The following is a 13,966-nucleotide window of genomic DNA, read 5'->3' as shown; positions in this document are numbered from 1 at the left end:
CGCGACGTCATAGGGATGTGTGACGTCATGGGCCTGCCCCTTGGAAACAAAGTCACTCCACGACCTCCTGGTGCCCTCCACGAACTAATGGTTGGCTGACACTGGCTGACACAGACTGACACTGACCAACACTGCCCAGCATTGGCTCACACTGCTCAGCCTATGGTGACGTCATACGGTGACGCGTATATACAGCTGGCTCCACGTGGGTCTTGTCAGTTCTCATGCCGTCACCGACCACGAACAGCAATGAACTTAAAGCAGAAGAACAGGAAGAGGAGCCCGTGCCCTACCAATGGGAGTCGACACCCAAAACAATGCTCCAGAAGTTCCAGACAGCCACTCATCGGTTCAAGCTCCAGTTCAACGCAGCTTGGCTACAGCATCTCCAACCTGAGAACAGTTTGACGGCGTTTTGTTAGAGCTGTGAGACCGCGTGAACGGTCATGATGGTGATTGGGTCGGGTTGAGTTTAGAACACCTCGCCCTGGATTCTGACATCCGAATCCCATTACATCGCATGAACGAGCTCCAGGGAGAGGACATTTTGGCTCAGGTAGAAAAAGTCCAACAAAGCAACCATGAGTTGAACATCGATGACAGCATGGACATTTTCTTGCTCCACGCTGACGATCCTGAAGGCACGGGCAAGGAATACGGGCGACCCAGTCACATTGTTGGCTTAAACACTTTCCTAGAAAAGAAACAATGTTTAGTCAACGTTTTGCACCTTATTATCAAGTTAAAATCTACTCCCAATATGTCATGAATCGTCTCCTGTGCAAGAGCGAGGTGCCTCAACCGACCAAGATCTTGCACTTGTATTACCACCACCAACATTATGATGCCATCACGTCCATGCCGGCTTTCACAGGTTATTCGTATTACTGCGAAACCTGTGACCAAAGATACAGCAACCCGCAAAATTATTGCTGCACCCGGGAATTTTGTTGTTCCTGGTGTCAGTGTGCTGGACTCTGTGGTGATGTTGACAATGAAGGGCTCTCCTGCCTTCAGTGCGGAGGATGGTTTTCCAACCAATACTGTTTTCAACGTCATCAAACAGCCTCTGCCAAGCATCCCAGCACTTGCTCCACCATTCACTCTTATCATCACTGCTATGCCAAAGTGAACGTGAGAAAAATCCAGGGGATGGCCCACCACAAGAGAGGCACGAATCGTGATTGCAAGATCTGTAAAGAGCCCTTGGAACCGAACCACCAGTGCTACATGCCTGTCATCGAATCAAACAAACACGATGAAGAAGAAGATGGTGAAAACAGCAATGAAGAGTGGCTGCTCAGTCTGGCGGAAAAGAAAACCACAAAGAAAAGGAAGGCACCATCATCAAACCTCCAACCCTCGAAACGCTCCAAACCACCATCCTCAGATGTTGTTGAACAAGAAGAAGAAGAAGAAGAAGAAGAAACGGAAGACCTTGCCATTGACGATGATGATGTCATCGTCATTGCTCACAATTACCGTGGGTATGATGGGCACCTGCTCCAGCAATACTTTCATTATGAAATTGTGAAAGCACCCCAGATCGTCCAACGGGGAATCTGATCTTACAAATGAACGAGAGGCGCCTCGTCTTCAAGGATTCCCTCAATTATCTCACGATGGCTCTAAAACAGTTTCCAAAAACGTTTGGTTTGACGGAACTCAAGAAAGGGTACTTCCCTCACTTTTTCAACACCGAAGCTCATCAAGGCTATGTGGGTCCTTATCCTCCCGTGTCCACCTACGATCCTGACAGCATGTTTCATGCTGAACGCAAAGCTTTCTTAGCCTCGTACGACGCACGAGTGGCTGAAGGAGCTGTCTTCAATTTGGATGAAGAATTGTTGAGTGACATCCACATTTAGCGCCTTTCGCGACATGTTCATCCAACAGAGTGACGTGGACCCTTTCTACGAAACAATGACTTTACCCATGGCTTACATGCTAACCTTCCGAAAACTGTTTTTGGAGCCCCGCACCATCGCCATCATACCGCCTCAAGGTTATCGTCCACTCTGTTCAGTGTCCCCACTGGCTCAACTGGATCATGCATGAACGTCCGGACCTCCATATTCAACATGCTCGTAACGGTGGCGAGGTCGACTTCGACTGTGCTGATGGTAGTCGCTTCACGGTGGATTGCTACGACGCTAACACACGCACCATGTACAAATATTTGTTTCTGGCATATATATACTCGCTGTTACAAGACGGGGCGATGCGAACCTCACATTACCATGGGCACAGCAACCTGGGAGCAATTCCATCATACGATGTACCGACTGGCCGTGTTACGGCAACATCCCGACATTGATCATGTGGTGACCCAGTGGGAATGCGATTTTTGGAAAGAACAGAAAGACAACGCAGATCTGAGAACATTCCTGACCACTCTGCAAGGCCCTTATGCCTACATGCCTGACCCGTTGGATCCCAGGGACGCTTTCTTTGGAGGACGCACCAATGCTACCAAGTTGTACTACGAAGCCAAGGAAGAAGAAGAAATCAAATATGTGGATGTGTGTTCACTGTACCCTTACACCTGCAAGTATAGTACTTACCCCGTGGGACATCCCAAGATCAAGGATCACCCTCCCGTGTCTGACTTGTTCAAGCTACATGGTCTCATCCAGTGCCGGGTATTGCCACCCACCGACCTCTACCATCCTGTTCTTCCTTACCGTGTCCAGGGCAAGTTGTTATTTCCTCTGTGTCGTACTTGTGCTGAACAAGAGTTTGCTGGTTCCTGTCCCCACAGTGATGAAGACCAAGCATGGGTGGGTACCTACGTCATCAAGGAGCTTCAGTATGTCCGTCAAGACTGTGGTTATCAAGTGCTTCATATCTTTGAGGCTTGGCACTTTGACAGTCTCACCACCTATAACCCTGATGCAAGAAGGAGGATTGTTTGCCAAATATGTGAACAATTTCTTCAAGATCAAGCAAGAGGCCAGCGAAAATACTAAGAAAGTGAAATCCCAAATGTGACACATGTTGAATAACCAGAAGGTTGTACAGACCTAGACGCCTACATCAGAGAGATTCAGCAAAAAGAGGGCATCACCTTGGATCGCGCTCACAACCACTGGGGCAAGTTTGGTCAACATGTCGGGTTTGACAAGGCAGAGTACATCAGTTCCCCGGAGAGGTACTTTGGCCTTCTCCGAGACGAACGGTGCCTAGTGAAGGACATCCACGTTGTCAATGAGGACCTCATACGCGTCACCTACGAGCCTCAACCAGAATTTTACAACCCGCATCCTGCTCACAGTGTGGTCATTGCTGCCTGGGTGACAGCACAAGCCTGTCTCAGGCCCTACTCCTATCTGAAACCCTTGGATCGGCATGTCCTCTATTTTGATACGGACAGCATCATCTACATTCATCGTCCCCTTTGCTACAACAATCCACTCGGAGACACCTGGGGAGAGCTCACCAACGAGCTGGGAGGAGGCAACAGTATTCAGATCTTTGTCTCAGGAGGACCCAAGAACTATGGGTACAAGCTACGCCAACCACAACCAGACGGTACCATGGCTGTCAGCAAGGTTCGAGGATTTACTTTCAGTCACAGAGCGAGCCAGTACGTTCACTTTGACAGCATGAAGAACCTTGTGTGTCAACGGGATCAAGTCCCCATCACAGTCCCATATCCACGTTGTATCATACGGTCAGGACAACACCTTGCTGTCCAAGGACACCACCAAAGTATACCGCATGGTGTACACCAAGCGACGAGTACAATACAACTCAGATGGAATGCCCGTAGAAACACTGCCTTATAGGTACAAAGAGTGACTGTTGTTGCAGATCTTTCATGGACAAGAAACTGATGATACTGTATATATTGTTTGTTTATCAAGAGTAATAAAACACAATGTTATGTATTGATATTCATGTGTGTAGTGTTGTTTGTCTTCAGGGTTAGACCTGGTGGAGTCCATGGTCACCCTTTTATTATCTCGTTAGGCACAGACCTGGTGGAGTCCATGGCCACACACACCCCCTAGCACCTCATTGGCCAAACCCTGTCACATGTCATGAAGTCACGTGTCATAAAGACCTCCCCAACTCAACTCCTCATTCAGATTTTAGTCGTCAGAGAGTGAACACACACCTCTTGGTTTAGGCCTGTTACCCCCAAGCAAATGGATGCAGCTCATTCACCATGATAGACTCAGGACAAATTGCTCCAGTCTCGTAGTAGCCATCAAAGAGCCGTGATCGACAAATTGGTGGAGTTTAAACTCCTTACCATCTTCATGAAGGCCTCCTTCTATCGGGTCAGAGCTTTATTAGATGTCCTGCCCCGGCGAGCACCTCGAGCTTACACTCTCTTTTCCAAAGGTTTGAAGGAATGTGATGAGACAGAAGCCATGGCACTGTTGGGAGTATAGACTCCTCGAGAGACTCGCGGAGAGACTCCACCCAGTGACAGACAACTGACTCTGCAGGATGCTTGGGACCATCATACAAGGCTGACATTATGTCACGGAGTCACGGACTGGGACAGACACTGGCACCGAGTGACTTCATCGCATATGTATATATAAAGACGAGTTTCTGTGAAAATTGTCATTCATCATCATATGTTGTTCGGGTTGCTGTTTGTGATTGCCATGTATCTGGAAGAAAGACACTTCTTAGAACACTTCAGAGAAGCGGTTCAAGGTGCTGTGCAGAAGCAACATGCTCGTGAATCAATGCATGACGTCATAGCACGTGCTGTTGGCTATAAAAACTCCATCGAGGCATCTTCAGTCGTACCAGCTCAGCCAGAATGCCAGCATCTCCACGTCAGCACAGTAAGTATGGTTTCACTTACTTAACTCAACAAAGTATGCGACCACACAGAGCATTTGTAGGCCCAAGGGCATCATGCTTGCACAATGCAACCACCGAAACGTTGATGTTAATATTTTTTCCATTCCATGTTACAGGCACTGGAGCTTGTCAACTGCTCCATTCTTCTTCTTCTTCCAACATGGACCACATCATGATGGCTGAATACATCAAATCCCCTCTGAGGTACTTTGTTCTTCTTCATGTGAAGGACGTACTCATCATCAATGAGGACCTCATCTGTGTCACTTATACCGTTCGTAAGTCAGAATCCTCCAAAGAGACAGAGGTCACAACACCCAAGACCGTCCCTCCTAAATGGGTGGTGATACCACCATCACCTATGACGACCCCTACCACGATGACGAGGAACAGAAAGATGGAGGTGGTGCCCAGCAAGAAGAAGAAAACACCCACCAAGAAGACACTGGCTCCTCCTAAGGACACCCCTGCCACGACTCCTCCAAAACAAAAGAAACAGAAGAAGGCGGAGGAGGAGGTTCCCGTCAAGTCATCCCCTAAGAACGTACCCAAGGGTACGTCTCGCATGGACACCTCTCCCAAGAGTACCTGTCTGAAGGGTACCTATCTCAAGGGTACCCCTCCCAAAGGTACCCCTACCACGATCTTGAAGAACAAGAAGAAGGAGGACGCCCCTACCAGCAGTGAGGTGTCCACCCAACAAAGGACACCACCACCACCAAGGTAGCAGACAAACAGAGTGTCAAGAAACAGATGACTACTGAAGTGCTGTGGAACAACTATCAGCAAACTGCTGATGCTAGCCCCGACAAGTCTCAAGTCTCCTCTCCTGCAAGCCCCGACGCAGCACCCCACAATGTGTTGCCTGCTGAACTTCAAGACTTGTAAGATCTACTCTACTACTGATGCTGCCACCAGAGATGCCACCGACTGTCCCCACTACTGACGCAAAGCAGACAGCAGCTCCAGGGGGGACTTCCCACACACCTACTCATTCAGAAGAGATGATGATGACGGATCCCATGATGACATCCATGATGACTCCAGAGATAACTGCAGAGATGCCTCCCGGAGACTATCCAGACATTCCCATGTTTAACGATGAAAATCATTTTCATCCGTGCAAATGGACTCTCTACGTTGTTCGACTTGTAATCCCCATGACCATTTGAACTGGTGGTGATCTGTTGTTGTTCACAGGTTGTTGTTAAACTAAAATTCAGTGTGAATGGTTTGAATGTGTTGTATATCTTCAAGGTTCATAGATCCTTGAGGTCATTTCTGGTGTAACCTGCAGGGCGATAAGACGTATGTCAGGGACACTGTCAGGGACACTGTCAGGGACACAGTTAGGGGCCGATGACTTGGTGGATTCCATGGTCACACCATTCACGTTACGTCATCCCTTTACCATGTTGATTGCAGGCCCTACAGGGTCGGGTAAAACTTCGTTCGTCAAAACGTTGATGGAACCGTTTGAGTGTATAGTGAATGGCAACCCATGCACGAAGACGTGGAAGTGCTTACATTTAGGTTAGGCATTCCCCTGACCTTTGTGCAAACCATGAGTGAAGCCAACACGCAGTTACCTGAAGGGTCTGGTTGGGGTGGAGGTGGGGGTTGTGGGGGTTTGCCTGCACCCCACTGGTTGATCATTGACGATTTGCTGGGCGACAATACCAAAGGGGAAGAGGCAGAAGTTTTACGATGGTTTACCAAGAAAAGTCATCATCGCAACACGTCTGTGCTGTACCTGACACAAAACCTCTTTGCCTCATCGCCCCATCATCGCACCATTAGTTTAAATGCTCACTACCCAGTGATGTTTAAGAATCCAAGGGACGCCCCTCAAATGGATCACTTGGCTACACAAATCTTTCCAGGACAGACGTCTTTCGTTCGAGAAGCTTATGAGGATACCACTTTGGCTCCTTATTCCTATCCGTTTCTGGACTTGAAACCGACCATGGCCAAAGGGCATCATGTACGTACCCATCTCTTTTGCAACCCCACCACCCTTTACGTTCCCAAGTGATAAATAGCGGTGACCGTCTGCTCTTACCCTCGGTCGATCCTGACCTGCCATGGGAGACAGACGAAAACAGCCCCAGCCCCGCAAATGTGCTGTTGCCCCAAGCTTGTTTAAACCCACCCATAAAACTCTCCTAACCACCTTGGGACGTGATCGATCAGGTGTACAACGGTTGTACAAAAGCCTCAGCGCTCCTCCTGCTTCCTCCTCCTCCTCTGCCAAACCAAGACACGTTTGTCCCTGTCTATACACATCGTGCTTCACCTGCCACCACCTTGTCCCCTCCTTCTTCTTCTTTTGATGTGGCATCTCCCCCTTCTTTCTCATCGTCTCCTGCCGTGATTCAACCCTTTCAACCCTTGACGTCTCCTGCCATGATTCAACCTCATGCTCCTAGCTCCAAACCAACATGCACCAAACCTGCACGCAGAAGAGTCAAACCCTTCCACCTTGTGAAACGCTTGGCTTTGGCATAGAGAGTGGTTATCAAAGTATGTCATCTGCTGTTGCAATGGTTTGCCATTGCCGTGAGAAATATGCGAGCAGGGCATGTTCCTTTGAAGACTCAACACAAGACCTGGCTGTTGAGGCACCAAGACGTGTTGACCAAGATTACAAATCCATGCTTGCCTGTGAATGAACGTCTAAATTACATGATAAAACGCAGTGGAAGTGGTACGTTGGCATCTTGTTGAACTGGCAGTCCTATCTACAGGAGGAACAACAGAAGCGAGAACACCCAACTCGTCGCCAAAGGAAACCTCAAAGGAAAACTCAGGTGCATCGCAACAGATGAAGAAGAGCAACAAGAAATCAGCCCCAAGTGCAGTTTTGACCCAAATGGTATTAAGAAGTCAGAAGAACAAGAAGAAAGCAAAGACCACATTACCCCCACTTCCTCCACCAACGTTACCATAAAGAGAGGTATCCCATCCTTATCCTTGTCAGTTCCATGGTAGCAGCAGCAGGAACATCACGTTTGAAACGTCACAAAGAAGCGCTCTGTTATGTGTGTAGTCCTACAGCAACACCAGCCATGCGGCAGGCTATTTTGAAACATGCTCCATCTGAACTGATTCAAGCCATCTGCGAATGTGTGGTGAATTTGTGTGGAGGTAACATTCCTATCACAGCACAGCAACGACATTGTTTACAAAAGCATGAAGAACTGATGCATACGTTGATGAAAAAGAAAGTGTCTGTGACCAACAAACGCAAACTGTTACAACAGAAAGGCAGGGGATTGGGTCTCTTGTCTGCCTTGGCATCGGTGCTGGGTCCTTTGGTGTCTGGCCTGTTGGAGCGATCATAAATACAGGGCTCCTCTTGGATTGGGGTTAGTTGCCTCTGCACCATGATGAAGCATGCATGGAAGATGGTGATGGTCCCAGAAGAGGTATGGCAAAGTCTGCAAGACGAAAAACGACGTCCTTTCCTCAAGTCCAACTTGTTGGAACAGAAACGGTTACACACGCTTCACGATATGGATACCCTCGTTCGTGATGACACAGTTCCCTTCAGGGACAGAGAACAGCAGTATAACACCTTGTTGCAACAGATTTTGGCGTTTCAAGACAAAGCAGCCGCAGCAGCAACAGCAGCAACAACAACAATAACAGTATGACGCACCCGCAACACGCAACCATTGAACGGAAGCCCTGCCGACACCCCCAGGGAGGAACAACACCCATCGGGAAAGGGACTCCCTATAAGTTTACTTACTGAGTCACACTCTGGCCTGTGTACAGGTTGCCTAGAAGTCTTAGGTCTACAAGTCTTAAGACTAAGAGAACTGTCATCCTAAGCATGGAGAGCGCGAAGCCGGTTCCAGAGTCACTGACTCTTGTTCTTTGATTCTTCTGTTTCAGAACAATCCTCCTCCTCCTCCGACCTGACATTCTGAATGAAGTGGTACAAACGATTCCTAAAACGCTACAAGGCAAGACCAAACAGTTGATGGCACAGATTCAAGCCCATCCTGACTTGGGTTGGAATGAAAATGGTCAATTCGTGGTGGAAGGGGAACCTATGCCTGGGACTCACATGGTGGATCTCATCAATGATCTTGTTCGACAACGTACCAAAGCAGATCCTCCACGGGGTTGGAATATTCTGGCTCAGTATCTCGCTTCCAGCAACGTACCCCATGAACTGATTGGCAACCCTCTACGTTGGTCCTGGATGGTGAAAACGAAATGGGCCACACAACAGCAACAGCACTCGCCTCCCTCTTCTGTGAAACGTCAGGCAGAAGGTACCTCCTTGTTTTTGACACCACCCCAATCCAACGTGAAACCTAAGAAGAAGAAGAATGAAGCTGCAACAACAGTATTAGAATGAGACGTCCAAAGAGAAACAACAACAACAGCAAGTTATCCTCTTTATCGCCTGCCTGGGCACGATGGCTTCACCATACCTATTACGATCCCAAACATCCTGCAGGCTATGGAGGGTGGTGTGGTTTGTGGCAAGCAGCAGTAAAACAGCAAGTAGTGGAACCCCAGATGGGAGGACCCAGAAAGGGAAAACCGAAAAGGGGAAACCCCAGAAGGGGAAACCCCAGGAGGGAAAACCTGCACTCACGCAATATCAGGTTTGACAATGGTTGAAAACGCAGCACACGTACACCTTGCACAAACCCGTTCGGCGGTACTTTTTCCAGGGATCATTACCGTGTGGACAACGTGGAAAAATTGTGGCAAACCAATTTGAATGACCTCCTAGCCTATCAAAAAGAGAACCAAGGTTATCGGTATCTGCTGTGTGTCATCGATGTCTTCTCCAAAATGGCTTGGGTGCAACCCATGAAGTCCAAGACTGGCACCACGTTGATCAAAGCCTTTCAACGAATCCTGAAACAAGTTGAAGGACGTGTGCCCTCCATGTTACAGACGGACAAAGGGACCGAATTTGTGAATAAACTTTTTCAGGCCTTCCTCAAGAAACTTGACATCCATTTCTACAGCAGCCAAAACCCAGAAACCAAAGCCTCAGTGGTGGAACGTTTACAAAGAACGCTGAAAAACTGTATGTGGCATTATTTCACCCAACATGGAACATGTCACTACCTCAAGGCTTTACCCGAGCTGCTGCATGCCTACAATCATCGGCTACATCTTACGATTTGACAACAACCCATGGATATTCATCCCAACAACCCTTACGATGAAATTCGGGTGTTGGATCACATGGAACAGCAAGGCCAGAAGCAACGCCAGAAGCAACGTAAACACCAGCGTTCTCTCTTGTTACCCAGTACCCGTGTTCACTTGAACAAGACCAAAGGGACCTTTGACAAAGGATATCTTCAAAACTGGACCACCGGACTGTTCACTGTGGATCGGGTAGTGAAAGGATGTGTCCCTCCTGTCTACCAAGTGAAAGATGATCTTGGGGAAGTGCTCCAAGGTACCTTTTACCCTGAGGAACTACAGCCCATTCAGAAAACGGATGACGTGTACAAAGTCGATCAGGTCCTGAAACAGCAGCGGCATCAAAAGAAGGAAGAAGTGCTGGTGAGATGGTCGAGATACCCTGCCAGCTTCGATTCATAGATCCCTGCAGCTCATTTGATCTTTAAATAGGGTGACCCATGTTTCCCACCGTCAGTTGGGTCATACACCCTGCCCGATCATGCAGAACGAACCGAGGCTCAGGTCCAAGGAGAACAAGAAGTCTTCCTCCTCATCCTCCTCCTCACGTTGGTGTTGTTTCGGTATGGACTTGTGAAATGGTGTTTTTCTCCCAAGTGATTCTGATATATGATGTGGTCGTCATGAGTATGGTTCAGTTGGCATTGGACCACGGTGAGAAACAGTTGTGGACAGCATTGTTGGCCAGTTGTCTGGGGTACCTGCTCCCACAACCCACTTTGGTACCGTCGTCGTCATCACCACTTTCTTCTTTTTCTTCTTCTGCTCCTGCTGTCGCCACATCTTCAACTCCCTCCGTGTCCAGTCTGGTTCCGTAAGAGCAAAGATGTCCTTGTCATTGTTTTCCAAGCGGGACTTTTATGTCACCTTACCCAGCGATGCTTCAATGGCTGTTCATCCCAACAACAAGGTGAATCATTATGAAGTCAAACTACCTTTTCCCATTCAAGTGAATAGTCAAGAGTGGGAAGTGGGCGTCAGTGAGCTTCATTTCCCAAGACGTGGTACAATGTGTCATTCCTGGTTTGTGCTTCGTGTGAACTTTGAACGCCTGACCAGGATTTACATTTCAGGTGCACCGGATGCAACCGTGATAGAAGAGAACCCAGGCATCATCCGAGCCGTCAGCGAATAAGTGATTATTCCAGAAGGAGTGTATTCTGCTCGAGAACTGGTCCAGAGACTGAACATACTGCTTCAGCGTACCTGTACATGATTGTTGGAAAAGCATACAGCTAATGTGTACCAGGCGGATGCCAGAGGTCGTTACACCGTCACCGTGAACCACCCCAAAAGAAGAACTCTGATTTGACATGCATGGCCAAACGCATGTCAACTTTTATGCTCCCACTCTGAAAGAGACGTGCAGGGTCATCACGGGTTCTTCATGCAAAACAGCAACCCATCCGGACCACGATGCCATCAGGTCTGCCTACACCACTCAACTGGTGTTGCCTGCTTCCTTGGTACGCATGCTCAGATTCATGCAACTACACATGGTCGACGAAGCACAGGAAATAAGTCAAGTCTCCACTTACCCTGTCCAAATGAGTGGCTGGCTGGCTGGCTTTGATACAGTGTACGTCTACTCGGATGTGGTGGAAGAGCAAATCATCGGGGATACCATGGCTCCCTTACTGATATATGTTCCCTTATCCAGTCAGATGATGGAAGACAGCATTGTGATGAAAACTCCCCAGCATGTACGCTACATGGGATTGCGCCAGGGAACCACGGATGCCATTCAAATCTATTTAATGGATGACATAGGACGTCTGGTGCCATTCCAGAGTGGGAAGACTATCGTGACACTCCATTTCCATCCCCGTCGTCTTGGCACGTACTAACATGGTAGGACATTAGTGTATCCGACACCGTTGCAGCACCTGCTTGGGGGGCCAACAACAACAAGGACGAGGTTTAGCCGTGTACCAAGGTCGCATTCATCAACAAGGGAGAGGTCTTGGAAACATCTTGGGAAGCTTGGGCCATTCTGCCCTCTTCATTCTGAAGACGGTGGGAATATCTGCTCTCAAAACCAGTGTGAAGATGCTGCCAGGCTTACTGCAAGATATTCATTCTGGACATCGCAGTGTATGGGACAGTTTGAAACATGGAAAGCAGGCCTTACTGGTCACCTTGCAGTCACAGTCATCGCCGGCACACAAAAGAAAACGAAATCAGTCATCTGGTCGCATAAAGAAGAAGAAGAAGAAATAAAAACGCCAAGCTTTGTTTTGAGTCGTCATGGAAGTGGGTCAGTTGACTTTGTCATTGGACTTGGCATAAAATGATCCTTCCCATGGAAAGGGTCAGTTCAACACCAGACACGAACCTGTCAAGACCTGTTGGGCAGACCTGTAGGGGCAGACCTGTAAGGCAAACCTGTCAAGATGATGCGCCGGGATGCTTGTGAATGTGCCAAGTCGCAGTTAGATCTCTTTTCTGTTCCCCCTGTGGTGACGTCAGTTCAAGATGGTCAGTGGATTTGATACAGTCCTCTTGCACTCCCTTTGGTGGCGGGTCCCCTCCAGTTTAACTTTGCTAACCGTGTGAACGTGTACATTGATTTGAATCAGTGTTACCTCCCCATCTGCCTCAAAATCAAGAATACCAGTGGCATAGATGCCTCTCATGATGGGGATGACCGACTCGCCATGTCCACGGCGAACAACATGATGCATTCCTCTCTTTCGAGAAGTGCGTGTGCAAGTGGGACACAACCAGCTGGAAATCACCCCCTCCTTGGGAACCTATCCCTACCGAGCCTATTTGGAAACGTTACTGAGTTATGGGAAGGCAGCTAAAGGGACGCATCTTCAGTGCCCAGGATGGTACACCAATGAAGCTGGAAAAATGGATGACTTCAATGCCGTCGCTCAGAATGTCAATACAGGACTCGTCGCACGATGGCAGGTCATTCTACCCACCCGAGAAGGGAAACTGACAGGCCGTCTCCACTATGACCTGTTTCTCCAAGACCGGTGGATGGCGTCCCCATGAAACTAGAACTGATTCGGAGCCCAAGTGATTTCTACTTGATGAGTGCTGCAGATGTGGAATGTTGATTTGAACTGACCAAAGCCGAGTTTTACGTGCGCCAAGTCAGCATTGATCCTGCCCTACGGGAACAGCACATGAAACACATGTCACCAGGAGCCAAATATCCTTTGACTCAAGTAAACGTCACAGCTCACGACATCCCAGGAGGAGGGCACGATTTCCACAAAGATCAACTGGTGGGAGGACAACTGCCCAAGCGTGTGGTGTTGGGACTGGTGGACAACAATGCTTTTGCCGGCAGCAAGGAAAAGAACCCCTTCCATTTCAAGCACAACAACATGACCAGTCTCAAACTGAAACTCAATGGACAGGAAGTGCATGGCACAGAAATCAAAAGTGACTTTCAGAACAACAGTGGCTCGCTCAAACAGTTGTACATGAACCTGTTTCACAACACGGGACACCTGTGGCAAGAACATCCCTGCAACCTCACCCTAGACGAGTTCAGGAATGGATTCACACTGTGGGTGGTAGATTTGACGGCGGATCTGGGAGCAGACGAAGGTCATAACTACCCACGACACACGGGCAAGTTGGGACTCGAACTCCAGTTTGCAGAACCCTTACCTTGTCCGGTCACCTCCGTCTGCTACGAGGAATACGAAAGCGTATTGGAATTGATCGGTTCCGCAACGCTCTGATGGTCTAAGGATGGATGACACGATGGGCTTGAAGACTAAACATGTGAACGCTTATGTGCAGCAGGACCCCCTCCTGCGACCCACTTTGCCATCACCATGCTAAGTGAATGGCATGGACCTTATCCTAAAGACTACATTGTCAACACGGACCTCAGTCATCTCCCGAGACAACACTGGGTGTGTGTGTATCGTCCAGCACCAGGTGTCTTTGACTACTTTGACAGTTATGGCCCCTATCGACCCCTACCAAC

At 48.6% G+C, this 13,966-nt stretch overlaps 1 protein-coding gene across 1 annotated transcript; it reads left to right on the top strand.

Moving 5' to 3' along the window:
* Positions 1-12,404: 12,404 nt before the first annotated feature.
* On the top strand, positions 12,405-13,715 carry LOC137254663 (uncharacterized protein F54H12.2-like). Its single transcript, XM_067805916.1, has 2 exons — positions 12,405-12,489; positions 13,096-13,715. Exons 1-2 carry the CDS (start codon positions 12,405-12,407, stop codon positions 13,713-13,715), a joined length of 705 nt encoding a protein of 234 aa, XP_067662017.1.
* The last annotated feature ends 251 nt before the right edge of the window (positions 13,716-13,966 follow it).

The sequence above is a fragment of the Haliotis asinina genome, chromosome 1 (assembly GCF_037392515.1).
Source record: "Haliotis asinina isolate JCU_RB_2024 chromosome 1, JCU_Hal_asi_v2, whole genome shotgun sequence".
Classification (NCBI taxonomy): domain Eukaryota; kingdom Metazoa; phylum Mollusca; class Gastropoda; order Lepetellida; family Haliotidae; genus Haliotis; species Haliotis asinina.
Note: the sequence above shows the minus strand (reverse complement) of the source record. Positions and strands in the feature narration are given on the sequence as shown.